General features: G+C 43.1%; 1 protein-coding gene across 1 annotated transcript in view; it reads right to left on the reverse strand.

Annotated features, from left to right (window-relative positions):
* Positions 1 to 26,597, reverse strand: part of LOC113845139 (phospholipid scramblase 2-like) — a 38,809-nt gene that overhangs the window by 5,622 nt on the left and 6,590 nt on the right. Inside the window, 3 exon segments of the mRNA XM_027468269.3 lie at positions 3,737 to 3,906; positions 5,701 to 5,802; positions 6,592 to 6,623. Of these exon segments, the coding sequence (XP_027324070.1) occupies positions 3,737 to 3,906; positions 5,701 to 5,802; positions 6,592 to 6,623 (304 nt within the window).

The following is a 26,597-nucleotide window of genomic DNA, read 5'->3' on the forward strand; positions in this document are numbered from 1 at the left end:
CGTGGCTCCGGGGCTGGTGCCTACGCAGAAATCTTGGGTTTTTCGACCATGGGGCAGTTTACTCAGCACCTGGTCTGGTGGCCGTAGACGGGTCCCTATCCTTTAGGGGAAAAAGGATCCTGGGCCAGGAGCTGGCGGGGCTCATTGATAGGGCTTTAAACTAGGTAAGAAGGGGGATGGGGCTGGAGCGAGGACTGTTGGGGCTGTACCAGGGGGAGCAGTGGCAAGGCCGGAGGATAAGGTAAAGGCCCAGCTGAAGTGCATCTACACCAATGCACGCAGCATGGGTAACAAACAGGAGGAGCTGGAAGCCATCGTGCAGCGGGCAGGCTACGACTTGGTTGCCATCACGGAAACGTGGTGGGACCAGTCTCATGACTGGAGTGCTGCGATGCCTGGCTATAGGCTCTTCAGAAGGGACAGGCAGCATGGAAGGGGTGGCGGTGTGGCTCTCTATATTAGAGAGTCTTTCGATGTTGTAGAACTCGAGGCTAGGAATGACAAGATCGAGTCCCTTTGGGTTAGGATCGGCAGGGACAACAAGGCTAGTGTCCTGGTCGGGGTCTGCTATAGACCGCCGAACCAGGATGAGGAGACGGATGAGGAGTTCTACAGGCAGCTGACAGAAGTTGCGAAATCGTCAGCGCTTGTACTCGTGGGGGACTTCAACTTCCCAGACATATCCTGGAAGCACAACACAGCCCAGAGGAAGCAGTCTAGGAGGTTTCTGGAGAAAGTGGAAGATAGCTTCCTGACGCAGCTGATTAGTGAACCTACCAGGGGTGGTGCCCTGCTAGACCTTCTCTTCACAAACAGAGAAGGACTGGTGGAGGATGTGATTGTCGGGAACAGTCTTGGGCAGAGTGACCACGAAATGGTGGAGTTCTCTATTCTTGGCGGGGCCAGGAAGGGAACCAGTAAAACCACTGTATTGGACTTTCGGAGGGCTGACTTTAGGCTGCTCAGGACACTGGTTGGTGGAGTCCCATGGGAGGCGGTTCTGAAGGGCAGAGGGGTTCAGGAAGGCTGGGTGCTATTCAAGAGGCAAATCCTAATGGCACAGGAGCGGTCTATCCCCATGTGCCCAAAGATGAGCCAGCGGGGAAGACGACCAGCCTGGCTCAACAGAGAATTGTGGCTTGAGCTTAGGAGGAAAAAGAGGGTTTATAATCTTTGGAAAATTGGGCAGGCCACTAGGGAGGACTATAAGGATGTAGCGAGGCTGTGCAGGGACAAAATTAGGAAGGCCAAAGCTCATCTGGAGCTCAAGCTGGCTACTGCCGTTAAAGATAACAAAAAACGCTTTTATAAATACATCAACACAAAAAGGAGGACTAAGGAGAATCTCCATCCTTTACTGGATGCGGGGGGAAACTTAGTTACAAGAGATGAGGAAAAGGCGGAGGTGCTCAATGCCTTCTTTGCCTCAGTCTTTAGTGGTAAAACCGGTTGCTCTCTGGATACCCAGTACCCAGAACTGGTGGAAGGGGACGGGGAGCAGGATGTGGCCCTCACCATCCACGAAGAACTGGTTGGTGACCTGCTACGGCACTTGGATGTGCACAAGTCGATGGGGCCGGATGGGATCCACCCAAGGGTACTGAGAGAACTGGCAGAGGAGCTGGCCAAGCCCCTATCCATCATTTATCAGCAGTCCTGGCTATTGGGGGAGGTCCCAGCTGACTGGCGGCTAGCAAACGTGACACCCATCTACAAGAAGGGCCGGAGGGCAGACCCGGGGAACTACAGGCCGGTCAGTTTGACCTCAGTACCAGGGAAGCTCATGGAGCAGATCCTCTTGGGAGTCATCATGCGGCACTTGAAGGGCAAGCAGGCGATCAGGCCCAGTCAGCATGGGTTTATGGAAGGCAGATCCTGCTTGACGAACCTGATCTCCTTCTACGACAAAGTGACGCGCTGGGTGGACGAGGGAAAGGCTGTGGATGTGGTCTACCTTGACTTCAGCAAGGCTTTTGACACCGTTTCCCACAGCATTCTCCTCAAGAAACTGGCTGCTCTTGGCTTGGACTGGCGCACGCTTCGTTGGGTTAGAAACTGGCTGGATAGCCGGGCCCAGAGAGTTGTGGTAAATGGAGCCAAGTCCAGTTGGAGGCCAGTCACTAGTGGCGTCCCCCAGGGCTCGGTGCTGGGGCCGGTCCTCTTTAATATCTTCATCAATGATCTGGATGAGGGCATTGAGTGCACCCTCAGTAAGTTTGCAGATGACACCAAGCTAGGTGCGTGTGTCGATCTGCTTGAGGGTAGGAAGGCTCTGCAGGAGGATCTGGATAGGCTGCACCGATGGGCTGAGGTCAACTGTATGAAGTTTAACAAGGCCAAGTGCCGGGTCCTGCACCTGGGGCGCAATAACCCCAAGAAGAGCTACAGGCTGGGAGAGGAATGGCTGGAGAGCTGCCAGGCAGAGAAGGACCTGGGAGTGATGGTGGACAGTCGGCTGAATATGAGCCAGCAGTGTGCTCAGGTGGCCAAGAAGGCCAACGGCATCCTGGCTTGTATCAGAAACACTGTGACCAGCAGGGCTAGGGAGGTGATCGTCCCCCTGTACTTGGCTCTGGTGAGGCCGCACCTCGAGTACTGTGTTCAGTTCTGGGCCCCTCGCTACAAGAAGGACATCGAGGTGCTTGAGCGGGTCCAGAGAAGGGCGACGAAGCTGGTGAGGGGCCTGGAGAGCAAGTCCTACGAGGAGCGGCTGAAGGAGCTGGGCTTGTTCAGCCTAGAGAAAAGGAGGCTCAGGGGTGACCTTATCACTCTGTATAAGTATATTAAAGGAGGCTCTAGCGAGATGGGGGTTGGCCTGTTCTCCCATGTGCCTGGTGACAGGACGAGGGGGAATGGGCTAAAGTTGCGCCAGGGGAGTTTTAGGTTAGATGTTAGGAAGAATTTCTTTACTGAAAGGGTTGTTAGACATTGGAACAGGCTGCCCAGGGAGGTGGTTGAGTCACCATCCCTGGAAGTCTTCAAAAGACGTTTAGATGTAGAACTTAGGGATATGGTTTAGTGGGGACTGTTAGTGTTAGGTCAGAGGTTGGACTCGATGATCTTGAGGTCTCTTCCAACCTAGAGATTCTGTGATTCTGTGAATTTGTACAGAGAAAAGCAGGAGTCACTAGCATGAAATTCAGAGATTTTAGAGCAGAAGCTCAGCTCTGAATGAAACTCAGGAAGCTTTTTTCCCCCCTTTAGAGCAATTTGCAAAACTGGCAATATATTGGTATTAAGTACCAGTAATAAGACAAACCATGCTTTTACGGTACAAGAGTTTATCCTGCAACATGGGAGCAACTCTCATTTTGCTAATGAACATTCTCTAAGTTTGTGAAGCTTGACTAGTGTCTGAGAAAGCATCACACAGAAAAGAAAGCACCTCTAAGGTGCTACCGGTACCCACATTATACGTATCTGTTCTAAACACCTTGCCAAATCACATTACTTCTCATGAACAGTAGCTTTAGAAACAGGAAAGACGTATAATACATCCAAGCCCCCTGCCCTTCAGCATCTCACTTGGAAGGAGCACAGGTACCCCACAATGTACTCTGGCCGTAACAGGCACCTCCACATTCAAAAGTGCATTACTCACATTAAAAAAGGCCTTACTTAGCAGCCCAAAAGACAGATGCAACAAAGGCAGGTGTGTTCTTTAGCTTTCCCACAGATGTAGGCTGCTTCTCAGGTGACCACCTGTTCCCTGGGGAAGGAGGAAGGCCGCAGGTACCTGTGTGAGGTATTCCAGCCCGGGAGGGCAGTTGGGAAGAGGAGGAGGGATGGGCATCCAGATTGTCCCGTCCTTAGCAGTGGGATGGTTCTGGATGGGTGGACCACCCAGACCAGGTGGGCCTCCCATGGGCTGTGCCTGGAAACCATAAGGCCCTGCTCCGGCACCACCTAAGCATAAGGAGAAATACAGTTAGGAAACTTTGGTCTTGCTGCACCATGGATCTTCAAAAAGACTTGTTTACTTTTCTGAAGCATGAAGATCCTCAGACCCAAGAAACTCATGATGGACGGGGATGTTCTAATCCCTCCAGACAAAAACAAGTTAAATAAACAAATATGTTACTCTTGTATATAGTAGAAATTTTATTCACACAAAAAAAAAAGAAATAATCCTATTTATTTATAAGTAAAGATGACACAATACATTACAATACAGGAAAAGTATTTGCTCAGTTGACAACTTATGAATACCAGACGAATTTTAAGACAGTTTTCCTAGAATACACCTTCTACTTACATGGTAAGAAATGTCCTTTCTGCAAAATTCACCTCCAGCTTAAAACTAAATGAGTGGGATCGAAAACCTGTACATTCCCGCTTGTTGAATTCAGGGGATTCTCACCCAAAACTCACAACTCCCTCATGCAGGAGGTGCACACCAAAGGAAAAAGCCCCAGGGCCTACCAGGGCCAAGGCAGCGCTTTCCAAGCCGCACTCCTGCAGCAGGCCCGTCATGTAAGCGCCCAGCCCTGCAGATGGCGCCCGCAGCACGGAGCGGCCCAGGGCCCCTGCAGCTGGGTCAGCTGATGCTGCTGATACTGGAAGTTATGAAACAGGAACTGTAAATTTTCCCTACCCAGTAGACCTTCAATCAGATGCAGAGGAATTTTGTTTCTGTGTGCTTCCGAGTAAAATACAAGTAGGAACCACCACAAATACTTTTGTAGAGCTGTACAAAGACAACTAATTTGAGATGCTGACTCATAGATTTACCTTTAGCGCCAATGTTTCATACTACACTACAAAACATGGGCTATTACATGTGGAAGATGATGCTGTGGCCATAAGTCAGGTGATGAACAGCGGCTTAAAGCTTGTAGCCAGCAGGAACACTCACCTCTGGTGAGGAACCACGCTTATGTAACACTCCCTCGTACGTCTGAGCACAGGCCTTGCACACACAGACTACCATTGTGTAAGTGTATGTGCGCAATTATTTGGAACAAAAATATGATCCCCTGACCTTTGTAGTACAGGTAGCACATGCTCATTCCTTGCTGAAGTCTAGCGAACTTGCAGAACTCAGATTTCCTTGCTACAAGACACACAAGATTTAACTTATATACAACGCAGAAACCTAAGCAAAACATTTTGCACTTTATCCATACCATACGCTCTGAGAGCTTGTTAGATGTTGCTCATTGTGATTTGGTTCTTCAGAAGACAGTTAGATGCCAGGACATGAGAAACTATTTACAAGTGCTGTGTTTTGAATACAGAACATAAGAGAAAAAGTGGAAAGGAAATGAAAGTGTACGTGCAAAGTACAGCAAAAGGGTAGGAAAAAGGAATGGGATCCACATGACCAGGAGAACTGTGAAAGGATAACAATTATTCAGTTCTGGATTTCTGAAGAAAAATAAACTAACACTTCAATTTAAAAAAAACCTCATCAATAGCAAGAAGCTGTCATACATTGGTTGCTTTGCACCAGTGACACCTCCCTAACAAACTCCAACTGGTGACCTGTGAGGAAGAACATCCAGCATTTTAAACTTCTGCTACTGGCACTGCTCAGCACACAATAACACCAAGAAAAGAGTAAGACTTTCAGCAAAATAGAAGTTACCAAAAACTCTACAGAATTAATATTAGAAAAGTAAATCAAAGATGGCTGCTCTGGTGAAACCTCCTGCTCCCCATGTCCTAACAAAATAGCAGATCTGTAGCCAAGCGACATACCCTGGAAATTCCCAGGTGCATACTGCGGGTTGCCATAGGGGACCTGATTTCCCTGTGCATAGCCAACATTTGCAAATCCAGGTGCTGATGCAGGGTTATGTGCTAGAAGAATGCAACACATATTTTGAGTATTGCTCATTTCCTCCTACACATAGGGGGAAAGATCCCCAAGCTGCTGCCTTCTTCAAAGTAGATACATAAAAATTAAGCTATTTTCTGAATAGCAAAAACTATATAATAAGCTTATATTTTATGCAAAATATGTGTATTAAAGCAGAGTATGACTTAAAAGAGTTCTGGCCCTTAAAGTGCAGAAAAACAGACAGGCATTACACTTGATGTCATGCTATCACAGAACCATTTCAGCCTGGAAGGAATCTCTGGAAGTCACCTAAAGCCCAGACAAGCAGGGTCAGCTCACTTGCTGTCTGGATCAGAAGGGCCTTGTTCATTTATATTCACAAGAAGGCTCTAATGCAAAGAACTAGCAGCAAACTGACAGGCTGCACTCCTGTACAGAACAGACTGGTTAATGAGCCATTCTTCACTACATAAAACATTTTCTCCCAAGTTCTTCTAGCCTGTAACATGCTAATTCGTCACCAGCTGGCTCAGAGTTATGGATTAAGTAACAAGGTCAGCTTGTAAGAAGAAGTAGCCTGCATGTCAATATGGTTAATTTATTTATTTTTTACTTAATCTCAGAAATTAAGATTTTAAAATGTAAGCTATATACTTTGTAAATTATTCCATTTTAAAATTTAAATCATTCAAACATCTATCATAAGATAGGCAAACTTATACCTAAGCTAATATTGCTTGAACATTCCTGAAGAAACCCTATTATCTTTGATATGACAAAAGACGACATTTGGTTTATATTTTACTCACCTTCCATTGCCGTGGATCTGCTTATAACTGCTCTGCAAAACAAAATGTATGTTTATTATTTTTGAATGAATTACTTTTGCGTGGTATTATGCAGTATTAAATTAGTGATCAAAGATATTTGCATGTCTAAATTATATGGGACAGATGAATTATAAATACAAGCTAACATAACTTTAAATATCTCAGTTTCCTTCTAGGTTAAGCCTCTACCACAAATTAATCTGAATTATCTTTGCCTGCTGCATTCATGCTTTGTGTATCCTGAAATCATCCTCAACTCAGCGGAAAGCATCAGGTTGTACAGTTATTTCACTGGACTGCAGGACTACATTGTGCAACTATCCAAAACCACTGGCCAACTCATATGAACAAACGGAACAGTAATTTCAGGGCAACTGGTTTCATTATTGATGTGGACTACAAAACCTGCTTAGGTAAAACCTGAAGCAGCTGTGACACCTGCCACCTACTCAGCTGATGCAATTCCACTTTTGAAGCAGTACTACCAAGTATCACATATAATTTATTTATTTATTTTTGTCTCCACACATAATAAGAGGTAGGCTTGCACAGGCAAATGGGTATCCACAGCAGAATGCCAGCAGAAAAAGTTTGTCTTTTTCTTTCTACTCTTCCAGGGTCTCCAGAGTTTAAAAAAAAAAAAAAAAAAAATACAGTAAAACCTAGTAATATATTTTGTCTGCTACAGTTCATCCAATTATTTCAGTCCAGCAAACATGCTCATCCAACGCTGGGAGTTAAACTGAAACTGAAAAGAGTTCCTTTCATGCTTCTGACTCCCAGAAGCATCCTGTATCCAAGAGGATGAATGGTTGTGGGATGACATGGCACCCAGCTCACTTGACAGCTTACACACATCCTCGTCGTTTAATAATTAATTTTAAAAGTGTTTTTTTAATATACTTTTTCTTCTGTACTAGCATACCTTACTAACAAAAACATCACACTGTTACATGTATTTTGATTCTAGTCTCGTATGAATAACGTTTTAAAAAACAGTAATATGAAGTTATTTGATATTATGCATCTAATCTAAAAAGGAAAAAAACCTGAAAGAACACATTCAAAGTATGTAACTTAAACCTTGTTCTTGCTGTTGATAATCTAGTGTGACACGTTTAATTTACATCCATATTAAAATATGGTGATAAAACTTCCGGCTTTTAGGAATACGCAAATTCAAGATGATTTAAAAAATTGTTATTTTAACTAGCAAAAGATCAGTTTATCAGTTTACACTGTGAGTACATTCCATGTACTTGAATTTCAGTGAAACATTAAGAATTACAACTGAACCCTTTCATAAATGGCAAATAGGGACAGAATCATGAGTTATTTTACAGCCATACATACATTCCTTTGTGCAATATGATTCAGAAAATGTTGAAATGTGCTCTACAGATAGCAAAGCAATAAAGATTTTACAGAGCTCAATCCCCATTTCATCTAACAAGATGCTAAAGAGATATTTTTTTCAATAGCATGATCTTTTCTTCTATTGCTTTTTATCAACTCCTACGGCTTTTGATTCAGCCACCAAGATTAACAGAACACTGTCAGTCATACCTTCCTTTTCATCCAACTAGTTTAAAAAGATTGTGAAACAAACAAACAAAAAAAATGAAGTACCAAAGGAACAAAAATTCGTTTTTCTCTGCCATTATATAACACAATTTGTTGTTCAGCAACCTTCTTACATACAGGGAAATTCCTAACTGGTGAAGAAAATGTAGCAACAGGCAAAAGGCAATTGCTCCATTGAAAAAAATGTCTTGGTTCCTAGCTGCCTCAGTTACACTGAGCAATGTAAGATCTGTGATTCAAAGTCTACGCCTTCATTTTGGTTTAATAAAGAGCTTTACATACTGCTGTGTGGTACTAGCTCTAGTAGCAGTTTTTAAATAAATATAGGCAGCAACCACTGAAACATATTTACTGAGCAGAGAAAAGTAAAAGTACGTTGGTAATACAAAAGAAGGAAGAATGCTAATTCTTTGTAATGGAGATAAAATTCCACAGACTTAAAAGTTACAGCAAATACCCATCACTGAATTTTCTGGTTTATACCAATATACCAACAAAAATAGTAGCTGCATGAATCCCTTGTGCTGTGCTGGCCACATGCAGCAACCTGCATTCAGGACATAAATCCAGAGCAAGATGCACTGCAGGCAGTAGCCTGGCTCATGTCCCAGCAGCAGGAACTGCGTATCTTTGCATACATTTCCTGAAAAGCCTAAAGGCCTGAAGGAACCTGGTGGTCCAAATGACCTTTAAGCCTTCCCAACCTAAATTATGCTATGATTATAAGGGTCCTTCAAATGCCATGGGACCACGTGAGGCACCCACACACATCCCCATGGGAGGGCAGGCAACGAGAGGACCTGGCTGGGGCTCCAGCACTGCTGGGGCTATTCTGGGCCTGGGTTAGGGAAGGGAACACATGCCAGGAAAAGCCTCACCACTCTGTTCAAGCTTTGTCCTGTTTTGGCTAAGATTCCCATTGTAACTTATAGCTCTGGCCTCACAGGAGATATAAATATCCTCCCCCTGCCAGAGGAGTTATGTTTCTTGGTTCAACTTCATCCAGGCAAAAGCAGAAGCCACCTCCCTGGCAGGAAGCAAGTAGCAGGAAAACCAAGAGCACTTCTCACAAAGCAGCTGCCCCAGTAGCAGCCCTTAGGAAATGCCATCCCTGGACCACCTGGCTACCAGCCACCCCCCCCAGAACAGCCAGCACCACCACCTCAGTGTCAAAAGTGAGTGACAGGGCCCAGCCAGCCCACAAACAGACCGCTCCTTCGGGGGCCCACAGCAGTGCACTGCAGGGACACCAGCCCCAAGCCCCACATGTGCCTCAGGGGCACAGGAAGCCTCGCTCTCGATACCTCAAGCGCTGCGCCGTCTAGGTCAGTGCCGTTCATCCTCGTCCACACCCTTGGGGAGCTCCCAGGCTCTTCCCTCTGCTCTCAGAGCTCACACTAAAGTGCTGCAACAGCCCAAAGGCAGCACACACCCAACCTTCCTTTCCTGCAGCGTTACTCTAACAGGCACAGAAGCAGCCTTCAGCTGCACCCACATGCGGAACACAGCAGCTTTCCCTCCCCAGGAGGTCTCAACCCAAGTACCTAAGGGTCAGCCAAAACCTGCTAGAAAAGCAACTAAGGAAATGAAGGTTCTGAACAAAATCAGAATAAAACAGTTCCAGTTCAGAGAACAATAAAAAGGGAACAGCCTGAGACTGTTTGCTCCTTCTCAATGGACAGAAGAACACCCATGGTTCATTTTCTGGTTTTAAGAACTGCATCGCACAGCTTCTCATTTTCCAAATCTCACTTATCCTGATGAATGTCTGTAGCTAGGCTGCAACTAATTTAGAGACATCTTAATTCACTTAACTGCAGAGCTTCTGCTTTTTATCTGGAAAATAATACCGGCTTCATTCATGACCACCACTTTCATTTCTTACCCTGCTGCGTAAGATACTGCCACGAGCACACTAACACAAGCCCCCAAGTGACATCATGCACAGCATCACCTAAATACCAAAACAGGCCCTTTCTGAGAAGGTTTAGGATTTGAAAAACAGAATGCTGAATACCTGTAAAGCACACATTAGTTCACCCTAAGTAGCTCTGTGGTACTTTTTTGATCACCATGTCCGACTAACCATACCCTGGATTTAAGTCCCAACTCCAGAAACACAGCATGCTTAAAAAAAACCATCCGGGTGATGGAATTAAAAGCTGTTTCCCGTTCAAGATACCATAACAGCCCGTCCAGAAGGCAGGGCGCAGCGAGCAGCCTGGCCCTCGCGGACCCCAATCCTAACGGCCCGCGGCGCCAGCAGCGGGGCAGAGCCGTGCCGAGCCGAGCCCAAGCGGCCATCAGCAAGACGTCTCCGAAACCCCCTCCCCATAATTTGGGAGCAGGAGGGGTGCTTCGCCACCTCTAACTAGCTACCGCAAAAGAGAAGCATTTTGTCACTCATTGCGCGATCCCCGAATAGCCAAACGTGTCCCCCCCGACCATTCCCGTCCCTATGGCAAAAGCCCACAAACCTTACAGAAGCCCCTAGAACAAACCCCACGCGGTGGGCACACGCTCACCTCCCCAGCAGACCCCACCCGCTCCCGCACTAGTCCCTGCTCCCCTCCTCGTCGCCGCGGCGCAGCACCCGACCCTGCTCGGCCCTACCCGGCCCCCCGCAGCGGGGCGGGAGCGGGCGGGGAGCGCCACCGCCTCCGGGGCGGGCAGGGGCGGAGAGGGAGCAGGGCCTGGCCGCGGTGTCGCGCTCGTGCGTCAGGGGCAGCCCCCGCCTGGCCTCGGCGCTCTGCTGGCGGCGGAACGGAACGGCAGTGTTTATAGAAGTGAAGCGCCGCTGCAGTTCCAGAAGATTTTCTTGCGAAGGCAGATATTTAAGGTGGCAGCAGCTCTCCGGGCTTAACTCAAACAACACGTGCTCTGAAATTAAGGAGGCTTGGCTCTGTGTAGGTGTTGGCTTCTACATGCGGATCGAATGCTTACTCACAGTCAGCTCCAAGCCTAAAAAGCGTCTCCTAGGCTTCCTACGGTGTTAACAAGATCACGTCCTGCCAACGCATTTTCCAGTAATACCTAAATACTCAGCAAAGACAGCTGATGTCTCGTAAATACACATCACAATGGGAAAAAAAAAAAAAATCACTAACACAGTTGAATAGTGGCTACACTGAAAACTATTTCTGAAGGGTTTCCTGAAAATATATTATATATATATATATATGTTTTGTTTGTATTTTATTTTATTTGTATTTATTTATTTATTTTTATTTTATTTATATATTACCTTGCCTTTGGTTCATTCTAATGCCTGACACTACTGTAGTATTTACCAATAGAATGGCACTAGTTGGAGAAATAATGGATGGTGCCATGGATTCATAATGCTTGAGGAAACGCTGTTTTTAAGTCTGAAATGGTCCAAAGTTTATAAAAAGTCTCTTGTCTCTTTTTAAAGCTGTTTTATTTCAAGAACGTTTACCTCTGGATAGCTTACCCAAAAATGAGCCTTACAAAGAGGCAGCTTCATGATGCATACTCCAGACGCAGAACATGATTGCGAGAAATATGGTAAGGAAAGGGGGCCTGTATTATATTAGGCCAAGAAAGACAGAGAACACTTTAACTTCAAAACTGCCTGTATACGAACAGATTTTGTGGGTGGAACAAAATTTACTGTACTTTCCTGTTTCCATGTAAAGTCTGTGGAGCCACACAGACTTTAATCTGTTAATAGCCCATCCATCAGTGATGAAGGAGAGCTGCTGGTGGTCCCTCACGTAAGAGCACCTGGAGTTTGGGACCCAAAGGCCTACCATACTATATATGTGTGTATATATATTATATATAATTTTTATATTTTATATATTATAAAATTATTTTATACATGTTATCTATATAAATATTTCATCAAAAGTGTCCCATTTGTTGGTCGATCAGGTCAGACTGAGACAGGGAAGTGTTAAATCCTTCACTTACAGCTCAGCTTTTTACTGGAAAAGCTGCATTATCACCAAACATATTACAAGTATTTTCAGGTTAAAGATTATTAAAAGGTGCAGTGAACATAAATGTCACCTAGATAAACCATAGATATATTTAAGTGAAATGCCTAATTTTATAAGGGTCATTGTAGATTTACGCAATGCTTATCAACAATAATCACGTTATATTTCAGTGTTACAGATAAACTAGTAAAACATATTGCAGAGGATCAGCTTGCAGAGACATTTCTTTACAAGCCATTTAAGATTTACATGGAAGTCCTATTGTTTACAAATGTGTAAGTCTGTTTTTACCGTAATGGATTGTTATTTACATATTAATGACATCTTACTATTTAAATTCCATTTTTTTTCTAACATGTTACAGAGAATAACAAAATATTTTCCAAAGCTTTTAATCTAATACTGAAATATCCTACTAGTTACTTTAATGTTTTTGATTCCCAGGTCATTTGATGAACATTATAAATTTAAATTGAACTTTTTTTTTTAATATTATTTTAATAAAAGTATTAGGGACTTTTAGGATCTTCTAAACTGTTTTTATTGTTGAAAGTCATTTGGGAGACTGGGTATTATTACATGTATAGTGTGTACAGGTGGAGGTAAAAAATAATGAGATAATAAAAATAATAAAAACCACTCCTACAAAACATAGCTATCAAAAAAGTTAGAAAAAATATATCAGGCTGAGAAAGCATATTGCTTACTTAATTTCTTGAATGCCTGGAAGCAATCTTGTTATCATCAAGTGAAATAGTGGAAGACCTTTAACTGAAATACAAAGTATTTCACTTAATGAAATCCCAGTCTTCTCAGATTAGTTTTCACACAGTTTTGAAACAACAGACATTTCCTCTTAGTGACTGTTAGCTTTACACAAAATTTCTGTGTATAGACCTTTACTCACAGATAATTCAGTTAAAAAATACTTAATATGTATCAACAAGTAGAAGGTGCTTTAAATTCCAGTCTTTTTATCTGAATCATAGTTTTTGTAATATGATTCAAAAGCATTTTTTGCAGTGTGTGAAGATACAAGCCAAGGCATTAAGGTGGCTATGGAGCAGTTGGCAGCTAGGCCTCAAGTACAGCAACATGAGGTTGCTCAGCCTGCACATCTCCATTCCAAGCCACCGTCTTGTCTCTGGGCCTCTTGAGAGAGTCTGAACCTCCCCTTCGTGACAGAGGGCATTATGGCGCTCCTGGAGAGGATTTTTGGTTTTGGTTCATCCAAGGGGGATCCAGTCCGTGCTGCTCCAGTGGTGTGACCTGAGACAGCTGTGCTATGCACACCATGGTGTGGTTTGCTACAAAAACAGTGCTGATGGAGCTGCTCAGTCTCCCTGATACCATCAGAGCTGGCCCAGGATGTCAATGCTAAGTATTTGAAAACTTGCATACATCTGGAAAAGTTGAAAGAACTTTTTCAGATTGCAGCAAAGTCAACCTTGTAGTAAAACTCTGCAGTAAGGAGCACTATCCATTTGGTGAGCAACTCCCCTGCCTGTCCCAGCTCTGACTCCTTGAGCCAGAGCCCCACACATGAGCAGTGCCAGGGCAAGAAGTGCTTGTTCAGACTTCAGCCTGAAAAAGACCATGGAGCTACCACCTTACTCAGATAAGGAGATAATGAGGAGATGGAAAGCAAAGAAAGCAAAGAAGAAGAAGAAATCTACTGATTAAGGAGGTATTGGGGAGGCATTGGGGAGGCAAGGACAATCCCCAGACATGGACTGTATATCTCGAAACAAGACACTGGAACTCATGATAAGGAAGTGGCAGACGGACAGAGAAACAAACGTAAGGACTATAAATCTCAAAACTGGACATTGGAATTCATTATAAAGATACAACAAACGGAAGAAGTGGCAACAACCAGCTCTTGCAATTAAGAAAGGTGCCAATTCAGCAGATTCCTGACCAAAGGTGAAAAGTACACTGTGAGGAAGACTCGGGGTCTTCCTCCCAGAGACCCCTGCCCACGTCCCAAAGACCTCTGCCCACAATTCTTGGAAGGCTCTACGCAGGCGCAAGGTGCCAAAAGGCTAATTAGCATGAGAAGCGAGGGAAGGCGGGGATAGGTAATGCATATGTATAGGCGCTTGTAGAATATTGATAGATTGATTGTATAAATTCAAGACTGCTTTCCGCTTTGGGTATGCACGATAGGTGGAGAGATCCCCCGTGCATCCAGCGCTGCAATAAAGAATATACCACTTAAAGGAATTTCGGCTTCGATCTTTGAATCAATCTGGCACCCCAGATGGGACTACCTCTCTGCCGGTCCGCAGGACCCGCTGGGGACAGGACTCCCTAGGGTACCCCCGGGATTTCCCGGAGGGACTCCTCGACTCACCGGATCACTGCGGAGGCAGACAAGGACCCCATCATTGTAAGTGAGTATATTCTTTATTCTGGTTTGGTTTTCTGGTAGACCGGTCATCTGGGACTGTCCAGTAAGTCGGAAGGTGATCTTCTGCAGGACAGTGTTTGGTATATACTTTGTGGTTAGTACCACAAGTATATCTGGGGACCTTGAGGTCCATCTGTATCTGGAACTGTCTGTAAGTCAGAAGGTGATCTTCTGCGAGGCAGTGTTTGGTATATACTTTGTGGTAAGCACCATAAGTATATTTGGGGACCTTAAGGAAAGAGCTCGCTTTAAGGTCCATCTGGAATTGTGTTGTCTATTTCGGTTTTCTGACTCATGGAGTATGGTATTTAACTCTGGTTATTGTTACTGTGATTTTGGCTATTTTTCTGGTGGTAATAGTAGGTTCGTGGCATTGTTATAAGAGAGATATCGTTACGGTGTTACACAGTTCGGTTTTCTGACTTATCGCATGTGGAATTTGACTCTGACTATTGTTATTGTGATTTTAGCAATATTGCTGGTAATAGTAGCTTTGTGACATCGCTACTGAAAGATATTGCGTGCCTGTAATTTTGTGAGTGATACGTTTTTGTGATACATTTTTGTAAGTGATATGTGTATTCTGAAAGTGTGAACTGGAAAATGGGGGGGGCACACAAGCAGTGAAATTTTAAAAGAAAAGTGCGTTAGGATGTGTTTTGAGTCACTGGAAGGATATTGGAGGATCTGCCGGTGGAAGTGTGAACAGGAAAACATTGATAAAATATTGTAATCAATGGTGGCCGCTTTATAAGCTGGAATGTGGAGAAAAGTGGCCTCTAAATGGAACTTTAAAGTCTAATGTTTTGCTACAGTTAATGTTGGTTTTGAGAAGGAGAATAGGATGAAATGTTGTATACTGATGTTGTTTCAGCATCTTGGTGGGAAAAGGTACGGAATTAAGTTGGCCCCTGACTGAGCCTTTGATGTTGGCATTAGAGAAGTAGAGGCTGGAGAAAGATAAAGGAAGTGTTAAAAGGGTTGTTGAAAGTGTTAAAGGTGTTTGAAGTTGAATGAGCAGGGAAAGAGGATGTAGGAATGTTAATAGTTCTGCCTCTGCTCTAGGCAGAGATCTTAAAATCATGGGTGTTAGCCCTTTGGGGCAAATGGATCATGATGGGTCCGAGAGAGAGAGTTGTTATGGAAACAGAAAAACAGTTAACTCTTAAAACAACCTGAGTTCATGTGCGAGCTCAGATTACCGATGGGACCGCTCAGGGAACTGTGGACAACTGCATTCCCCTGACCGACCCCACTGAGACCCTAATCATCCCTAAAATTATGAACGGCTAAGTAAATACTAAAATCTGGATGAATTGGGAATTGAGAATATGCTTCCAACAAGGTCTAAAAGAAACCCCTATGGAATTTTTGGACCAACTCTGAAATGTAATGAAAATAAATAAATAAATAAATAAAACAAAACGGTTTGGACCTGGCTTCGGAGGACAAATTGACTAGCCTTTTTCTAGGGTAATCATTGGTCCCTGATTTCAACAGGAATAACAGGGACCTGGGGAATCTACCCTAGCGGATCCTCCACTGATTATAATGAAGCTAGGGGAGGAATGGAAGTGAAATTTCTTATTGATATGGGGCAACGTATTCAGTTCTAAATCAAGCATTAATGCCTTCACAGAATTATTATGTTAGGGTAAAAAAGTGTGTTGTGGTTTAACCCGGCTGGCAGCTAACACCACGCAGCCATTCGCTCACCCTCCCCCTCCCTCTCTGGGACGGGGGAGAGAAATGGAAAGTGAAGCCCGTGAGTTGAGATAAAGACAGTTTAATAAGACAAAATAATAATAATAATAATAATAGTAATAATACAATGATGATAATAGTACCACTACTAATAATGTGTACAAACAAGTGATGCACAATGCAATTGCTCACCACCCGCTGACCAATGCCCAGCCTAACCCCGAGCAGTCCGGCCCCCTCCCCCAGCTAGCCACCCCTATATATTGTTTAGCATGACGTCAGATGGTATGGAATACCCCTTTGGCTAGTTTGGGTCACCTGTCCCGGGTCTGTCCCCTCCCAGCTTTTACTGCGCCCCCGGCCTGCCCGTTGGCAGGACAGAGCAAGGGGCTGAGATGTCCTTGGCTTGGTGTGGGCACTGCTCTGCAGCAGTTGAAGCATCAGGGTGTTATCAACACTCTTCTCATCCTAAGCCAAAACGTAGCATTCTACCAGCTACTAGGAAAAAAATTAACTCTATTCTAACTGAAACCAGGACAAGGTGTAACCGAAAAGGCTTATTTTTGTGAACCTTTGAAGTACAAGTTAGGGAAACAATGGGGCATACACAGATTTTTATATACGCCTAACTCCTCATGGGCACTCTTAGGTAGAGATTTATTAGAGCAATTAGGAGCAGAAATTGTCGTTGAAAAAGGGAAAATGAAATTAAGAATAGGAGAAGAACAACTAATAAATGTGTTAAGCTTGGCACTAATACAAACTGACCCTAAAAGTGAAATACCTTTAGAGATCACAGATCAATATGTCCAGGAGTTTGGGCTACCGAAGTCCCTGGAAGAGCAAAAAATGTGACCTTAATAATTATTAAATTAAAGCCAGGAGAGAAACCCGTTAAGGTTAAGTAATATCCTTTGAGGATAGAAGATAGGAAAGGAATTAAAGAGATAATTGATAAATTTTTACAGTATGGATTATTGATTGAATGTGAATCAGAATACAATACACCCATATTGCCAATTAAAAAGGCAGATGAAAAAAGCTATAGGTTAGTTCAGGATTTGAGGGCCATAAGTAAAATCACTGAGGATATACATCCAGTAGTGGCAAACCCTTATACTTTGCCGACTAAATTAAAGAATAGTCAAGTCTGGTTTACCGTACTGGATTTAAAAGACGCCTTCTTCTGCCTAGGCTTAGCCACAGAAAGCCAAAACCTATTTGCTTTTGAATGGGAAAATCCCAATTCAGGCAGAAAGACGCAGCTTACGTGGACATTACTACCTCAAGGATTCAAGAATAGCCCCACTATTTTTGGAAACCAATTAGCAAGGGAACTCGAAACATGGATGCCTCCGGACACTGAAGGTGCTTTGTTACAATATGTAGATGATCTCTTAATAGCTACCGAGACTAAAGGGAGCTGTATTCAATGGACTATAAGTTTTCTTAATTTTCTGGGTTTAAAATGGATATCAAGTCTCTTGACAGAAAGTCCAGCTGGCTCAACAAAGTGTGACCTATCTGGGATTTGAAATTTCGGGAAGACAACGAGAACTAGGAACTGAACATAAGGAAGTCATTTGCCGGACTCCAGAACCTCAAACGGTAAAGGAGCTACAAACCTTTTTAGGAATGACAGGTTGGTGTTGCCTTTGGATTTATAATTATGGACGATTGGTAAAGCCTCTGTGTGAATTGATAAAGATTAACCAGTCAAAGTTAGTCTGGACTGGAGAAGCACAAAAAGTCTTTAAACAACTTAAACAAGAATTGATGAACAAGATGATGTGGGAATTGTGGTCATTAACATCGTAAATCCAGCTTCTTTCCTTAGTGGAACTCTGGATCAACCCATAACCCATGATTGTATAGAAACAATGGAGACTGTGTATTCTAATCGACCCGATCTTAAGGAAGAACTTTTAGAAGATGCTGACGAATCTTGGTATACTGATGAAAGCAGCTTTGTGAAACAAGGACAACGTAAGGCAGGGTACGCCATTACAACCACTCAACAGGTAATCAAGTCCAAACCATTACCCCTGGAACGTCCACCCAGAAAGCAGAGACAATTGCTCTTATGCGAGCACTGGAACTAGCAGCAGGAAGGAAAATAAATATTTGGACAGATTCTAAATATACATTCGGCATGGTACATGCTCATGGAGCAATTTGGAAAGAAGAAATTTTAAAATTGTTAGAGGCTGTAAAACAACCAGAAAAGGTAGCTATCATGCATTGTCAGGGACACCAAAAGGGGAACACCGATTTTGAAATTGGAAATCGATTGGCAAAGGCTAAGCGGGCAGCTGAAATAACTGAGGTGAAGGCATTGTCTTTGATACCAGACGGTAAAATCCAAACTATATCCAAATTATACAAAAGAAGACTTAAAATTAATTGAAGATTTGAAAGGTAAAATGAAACCAGATGGACGAGTATATTTAAAAGATAACCACATAATAATCAACAATAAAACAAGTAACTCAACAATGTAGCATTTGCTTACAAAATAACTCCAATACCAAGAATAGAATAAAATTTGGAATAATCAGTAAAGGAAATTATTCGGGGCAACTGTGGCAAATTGATTTTTCAGAACTCCCTAGAAAAGGGGGGTATTGTTATTTACTGGTTCTGACTGACATGATTTCAGGAAGGCCTGAAGCCTTTCCCTGTCAAACAAACAAAGCAAGAAGAAGTGGTTAAAGTCTTGTTAAATGAAATAATACCATGCTTTGGGATTCTAGTAGCAATGTCTTCTGATAGAGTTTCACATTTTTGTGTGCAAGTGGTACAACAGATAAGTAAGATTCTAAAGATATTCTAAAGACAACTGCATACTCTTTATAGACCGCAGGCAAGTGGACAGGTAGAAAAAATGAAACATTTAATTAAACAACAAATAGCTAAAATCGGACAAGAATCTAATTTGTCATGACCTCAATCCCTCCCTTTAGCATTACTTAGAATTTGAGTTAAACCTAGAATAAAAGGGAATTTGAGTCCCTTTGAAATCTTATATGGAAGGCCGTATCCATTTCTATTTAGTGGAGAGGATCGAACGCAGTTAGGATTAGAATATTTATATGCATATATAACTGAACTTCAGAAATAATTAAATAAAGTACATAAATTTGTTCTCAGGACCTGGGCTAGACGGTTGGATCAACCAATCCACCCTTTTAAGCTCAGGGATTATATATATAAAGACTTTTTCAGGACAACCCCTAGAGGAAAAACGGAAGGAAAGTGGACGGGACCATACCAGGTATTACTGACAACACACACCGCCATTAAGATTAAGGAGCAAGCAGCTTGGATCCACGATTCAAGGGTGAAGAAGGCCCTGGCGAGGATATGGACCACGACCCCAATTGGACCAGCAAAATTGCGTTTTTCCAGATCCTAATGATTGTGGGGATATGGTTGTCAGATTTGGGATGGGCAACTTGGGACGAGAACTTACACCTGACCTTAATACAAACTGTATCTCAAGTGATTAATAAGATGAACTGTTGGGTATGCACCCATCTGCCACAGCATGGGAATAAGGGTGTATCGTTAATCAGGATTCCCTTGCCTGCAAACTTACCTTGGACTAATTTGTGGGAAAACACATCTTGGGGTCGAAAATATGAAGAAGTTTTGGAACTAGAAGTTAGTAGCTTTGTGCCGTTGGAATCTTACTATGTATGTGTACAAAGGTGTAACCCACCTAGGGGTATGGGAAAACAGGATTGTATAAATACGGGTACTACTTATGTGGGAAATCAGACATCTTGTAATCAAACAATTGATATTAGTACAACTAGCAGTTGGGCAAATTCAACCAGCTGGCCAGTTCCAGAAGGAAAAGGGTGGTATTGGCTATGCAATGATACAGCCTGTAAGGTCTTGCCCGAGAACTGGAAGGGAACTTGCACTCTTGGAGCAGTAGTCCCCAGTATGACAGTACATGATGTAGTGCCTCAAGGTTACTTGAGAAATCATATCTGGAGAATCAGACAAAAAATTAACAATCCATTGATAAAGAGACACACCACTTTTCATAGTTTTGTTCGATAGTTTATCACATGGTTAGGAGTGAGTGAACTGGAAAAGGCAATAGTTAATATTTTTGCAATTATCGAGAAGTTAGAAAACAAAACTCTGGATGCTATAAAGGCTCAACAAGAAGAGATATCTAGTTTATCACAGGTAGTATTACAAAATCGGATGGCCCTAGACTTGTTACTGGCCGCTCAAGGGGGAGTCTGTACAGTAATAAATACAAGTTGTTGTATGTATGTAGATCAGAGTGGAAGGATCTCTACCGACCTGGAAGAAATATGGAAGCAGACAAGGGTCCTACATGAGATCAGTAAAGATGATCTTTCATGGAGTTTTAGTGAAATATGGAATAAGTTAACCTCCTGGTTGCCCAATTTCCAATGGTTGAAACAAGTGTTCATTGCTCTAATCACATTAGTAGTGTTAGGAATATTTGTGTGCATGTTGTTTAGATGCCTGCTTTGTTGTGTTACTGTAAATAATGAAAGTATCTGATGCAAAAGAATTTGCATGGGAAAAGAAAAGGGGGGATTGATTAAGGAGGTATTGGGGAGGCATTGGGGAGGCAAGGACAATCCCCAGACATGGACTGTGTATCTCGAAACAAGACACTGGAACTCATGATAAGGAAGTGGCAGACGGACAGAGAAACAAACGTAAGGACTATAAATCTCAAAACTGGACATTGGAATTCATTATAAAGATACAACAAACGGAAGAAGTGGCAACAACCAGCTCTTGCAATTAAGAAAGGTGCCAATTCAGCAGATTCCTGACCAAAGGTGAAAAGTACACTGTGAGGAAGACTCGGGGTCTTCCTCCCAAAGACCCCTGCCCACAATTCTTGGGAGGCTCTACGCAGGCGCAAGGTGCCAAAAGGCTAATTAGCATGAGAAGAGAGGGAAGGCGGGGATAGGTAATGCATATGTATAGGCGCTTGTAGAATATTGATAGATTGATTGTATAAATTCAAGACTGCTTTCCGCTTTGGGTATGCACGATAGGTGGAGAGATCCCCCGTGCATCCAGCGCTGCAATAAAGAATATACCACTTAAAGGAATTTCGGCTTCGATCTTTGAATCACTACCAAATTACACCTTAGAGAAAGGTTTTGCAAAAATCAACAGTTTATAAAAAAAAAAGAAAAGGGGGATATTGTGGGAATAGAAATGTTGTTTTTGCAGAGTTACGTTGTTTAGAAGGAGGGAATGTGGTACTGAGATATGCTTACAGTGATAAGAAAATTTAACAGGCCGGCAACTGAAGGCCATGCATTGTTTGTGAAGCATCAGATTGTGAACCTGGATTACCCACTCAGTGGGGAAACAGGGGAGGGTCCTGCCATCAAAAGGTATATAAACTGTGTTTTGGAACTAGTAGATGCGCTCTCTCCTGCTTGTGGGGTGCCCGCCATTGCAATCGCGAATAAATTACTACTCCACTGAGATCCTCGCCTGAGCCTAAGTTATTGGCTACGGAGTGTTTCTCACAGTGTATTATACTAGTGTTCTTTTCTAATGGAAATGAAATAATTGCAATTAGCTCAGTTCAGCCCAGAAATTTAAATTCTATTGCCTAGCAAACATGGCTGTTCGATGTAGGTATGAACATTATTTCTTACATGATGATCTTTGTCTTGTCAAGGAGAGTAGAGTTAGCACTGTATCTCTTCCTCTCAGGCATTTTTCAGTAGTGTTATATATGGAGTAGTAATTTGTGTCGAGAAAATGGTTGGTATTAATAAAGAAGGGGGAGATTTAGGAATGTGGCCATGGGGTTTGGAAAACCCCATGATTGAGATAACATTAGACTCTTAAGGAAGAGGCCATCAGGAATGTAAAAGAGTTTAGAGGGAACAAAGAAGGGTGATTCAGGAGACTCCATGCAGTCTGGGGTTTCTTGTTCTCCAGCTGGTTCTCTCGTTCTCCAGCCGTTAAGGCATGGATGTTTCTGGGTGTTTGCTGTTGTTGTTACATTCAAAGTTGTTTGACCAATGAAAAGTGTTTTTGAAAAGAACTGCTGTGGAGAGAAGGGTATAAGAGGGGAGCCTGCCCTCAAGAAAAAAAAAAAAAAAAAAGGCAGCGCGATAAAGTTACATCAGTAAAGAAGCAGGAAAAAGAAGTGAAGAGGAACAGTCTGGGAGAATGGAGACCAAGATGGGAACAGGCACTTTGATCGCCTCATGAAGATAGGTTCGGCCAGACTCAGCAAACAGCTCAGAGAAGCTCGTACAGAAAGTCACTGGAAATAGGCGGCACTAGAGCTGGAGAGAAGCTTGAGCTGAGAGAAGTGGACCTGTGCACACAACTGCCTCTCGCTGGTAAGCAGTTGTGCATTATGGGGAATCATACGTCCTTAGGAACAAAGACTGTCCTGGTAGCCTTACAGCTCATTCTCCTTCTTAACAATTGGACAGTTTATGAACCTGAAATATGGGACCAAACTGAGGTCAAGGTGTGGGACTCTGCAACTAAAAACGACAAGGTTGCAGTGGGATTGCTTGGCACCTGGTGAGCAATCTCTGAGGCCTTAAAGAGCCATGTGGAGCCACAATCACAAACGTGTGGCTTGCCAGATAGTGAGGGAGCTGCAGGCTCCTTTACTGATCCGACTGCTATGCCATGGGCCCCTCTGCTGCTACAGCCATCAAAGGCTTTTGCTGTTCCCTGCTGACCTGGACGTGCCTTTTGACCCAGGCCTATTGGCCTTGACAAGGAGACAACTTAAAGCAAGACATTGTTCAAAAGGAATGGAAAATGGAGACTGTTAAGTTATGGAACTTAAAGGATTGTTTACTTGGTTACCTATCCTGATTGTATGTATGTATAGGCATACTTGGGTTATTATGTAAAGCGATGTTCTGTATACATGTATTTAGAATGTTTGATGTGTGTGTGTGCATGTTGGTAGAGTGTAGACTCCCCGCACACCCAGCGCTGTTTACTTGCCTTTTATGCCTTTTATACCTTTTTATATCTTTTATACCTTTTAGAAACACTTGTTTTATAAATATTACAAAATTCAGATTGAATTCAGACCTCATTTATAACAGTAGGAAGAAACCTAATCACCTGCAGGGGCAGAAGAAATATGCTGTGTTTCATACAACACAATGTAAATCATCAGTCTTTGCGGTATCAAATAATACCCAAATTGTTTTCATATCTAACTGGAGTCATTGGTGTCACAACTGGCAGTCAGTGTTTGCCTGCCAGTGATCACACAGAGCCTCTTTATTTGTTCCAGTTAGCAAATTTAATAATTGCCTTAAACATTTGGGACAGAGATTGGAATTGCTTCAAAAGAAGTGAGAAGGGGACTGTGCTCCTATTAAACTACTCTTTAGGTTTATCACACTTAACTGAAAAGAAACACTATTTGCAGGTTCTTGACCCCATTTTTGATGTACGTTGCATATGTTCATCATGCTCAGAATCTCACTTACTAGTGCTTCAGTCTCTCTGGTACTTTGTTGGATCCTGTGTTACCCAACCATGACAATGAGACATCAACCATGTCGATGAAACATGACTAATACCCAACAACCTGACTAATAATACCCAACATACATGACTAACAATACCCAACAACCACTAGTGTCAGAGGTGACATACATGTAGTAAAAGGCAGTTTAAATCTAAACTTTTTTTCTTTTTAATAGATAAATTGCTATTATTATTTCTTTGATGTGGAACTGGGGCAAATGGATCCCATCACAAAAACAGCTGACAGGCAGAGAAATGAGCCGACATCTCCCAAGTCCCCGTTGTGTTCTCTTTTTGTCTCAATGAATAGGCCTTCCCTAAGATAATAAAAGCTGTATTCATGAAGCCAGAAGAGGCAGCTAACACGTTATCTCTGTATTAAATATTTGTGTCTGTGGTAACAGGACTGTTGACTTATCTGATTTCATTTAGTGATGTCAGGTTAGCCATCATGCCTGTAGTCTTAACAAATTACTTTTACATTCTTCTTAGAGGAGCAAAATGGGTGAAAATGGAATTAGTATTGTTGTATTTTTGTTAAATCAGCATCTTGATGAGAGGGTTTTATGCTTAAGAATTCCAAATCACACAAAGCAGTGGTCTGGTCCTCACCTACTGACCTGCGGCATGTTTCCTCAGGCTGGCACTGATAATCATCTAAACAGGAAAAGCAATTCCCAGAGTGAATGGACATCCATTGTTATCCATCTTTTCTCAAGTTGGTTAACGGCGGGGGGGGGGGGGGGGGGGGGGGGGGGGGGGGGAACAACAATGGAACAGCAGTTCCAATACAACAAACTTGATTTAGCTACTAAATGTTTTTGTGCCAAACCCATTTCTTATGCTGAGGAAGGAGCTGATAAAGTTTTACTGCAGACAGTCAGACACATTTTTGAATGTCAGCACTGAAATACAAACCAGTATAAGCTGCTTTAGAGTAAGAAACCAGGGTATAGAGAGGAAAAGAACAACTCAACAAAGAAATACGCCATTACAGTTTGGAACATTTAGGATTAACTTGGATACCACAAATTTAAAACGCAGCTTGTGTAAATCCTGTTTTCCACTAAAGAAAAACTCTTACTGCAAATAGATATTATGGGCACTGTTTTCATAGTCATGATTTTTTCCTAAAAAGCATAAGTAATACAAGCTTAAGTAATATATCAAGAAAGCCAGCTGCAGCCAGATCCCCACGCCTCACCCCGCAGGCAGGCAATGCAGCTCCACATGTTAAAGCGTGTGCTCTGAATTTCCAGGCAATTTAAATTGTCCAGAGTTGTTTTAAGCTTTTTGCACATGCCAAGGTCATTTAACCCTTGTCCCAGGCAACCTCCAACCTCACAGCTGCGACGCAATGCCCATATCCCTGCTCACTGCCCTCCCTGCAGCATGACCCCACCACCTGCAAGGAGCGTGCAGGGGCCATGCTGGCCAAATGCCTCCAGATCTGACATTGCTAAGGTGCACAAGCATGGAATTGTGGCCACTCAGTTACGCTGGGACACCTGAGGCCTTGAATTGTTGTCTATCTCCTTTTTTGAAAGCTACATGAAATGGCCCAAAGGGGCAGCTGTGTGCAAATCCCCTCACTCCCCAGCCCACCTCTGTTCCAGCACAGCAAAGAATATCTCAAAGCACCCTGCCCACACCTGCTTTCATTTACAGTTACTAGTCTTTTGGATCCTTGCATTGTTTTTGAATTCGGTATTATGAAAAATATGATGCCCTTTACATCACTGTCCTTAACCTTGCACCCTTATCTCTGTCAGGGAGATCCTAAAGGAAGGTGAAACCACGAATGGGGTTGGTTTCTGATTGCTCTGTAAAATACACTGGCACTTGCTTCTTTTTATCAACCCAAGGATGAATGTTGCAATACCTAAACGCATAACCAGGCTAAGCACAAGATGTTATTAAAACCAATAAAGTCCAAGTCAAAGATTTATTTCATAAGTGATTCATCTGATAAGAATGTACTGAGGTCACTGAGGACTTCATTTGTTAAGAAGATAGTTAAGTTGTAAAGATAGAAGGGCCACTTGATCTGAAAGGGTTTATGATATGAACTTGTAGTTAAGGTCAGTTAAGAACCCAGGACCAGGCACTGCTGCTCACAGAAAGCTGGGAAGTGCAGGGAGGTCTGGAAGCTGGAAAGGGAAATAAGGAAATACATAAGGCAAATGGAGCAGATTTACATCAGACATAAAGCCTGTTAAGTCCCAGATACCAATGTCAATTACAATAAACTCTCTTACCTCATATAGATTGCCTTGGAAGTAGAATTTCACATGAAGAAATTGCTCATCAAAGCAGAAAACTCACTCTCAGGCCGGGACCATTCGTTAGAAATCCTGAGCGCAGTTTTCATGGGATTCAAATTTAGCCCTAGTAGTTCTTGAACCAAAATTGCCAGATTTGTCACTCACAGCTCTGGCTTGGTCTCTCACATGGCATTATAAATTGTATTTGCCAGCCAGTTCCTGATTCAACTGTCGAACATAATTGAGCTGCTGGCTGCCAGTGATGGAGGAGATGCCCTCTCCTAACCATGTCTGAATGCAGCCTCCATGCCCGTGCCAGGACAGGTTCTGTTGGGAGCTCCCTGCAGAAAGCTACTGGTGCTTCCTGCTGCAAGGAGGTCTGCAGGTGCTGCTGGAGGAGGTTTGGTGCCCTGCAGCCTGACGCAGGAAAGGGGCCCCCCTCTCCTGCTGGAGACAGCATTTTGCTGTCATCATCAGAGACTTACAGTCTCTGTGGGTGAGGTGGGATGAGCC

Source organism: Anas platyrhynchos, chromosome 9 (genome assembly GCF_047663525.1).
Source record: "Anas platyrhynchos isolate ZD024472 breed Pekin duck chromosome 9, IASCAAS_PekinDuck_T2T, whole genome shotgun sequence".
NCBI lineage: Eukaryota > Metazoa > Chordata > Aves > Anseriformes > Anatidae > Anas > Anas platyrhynchos.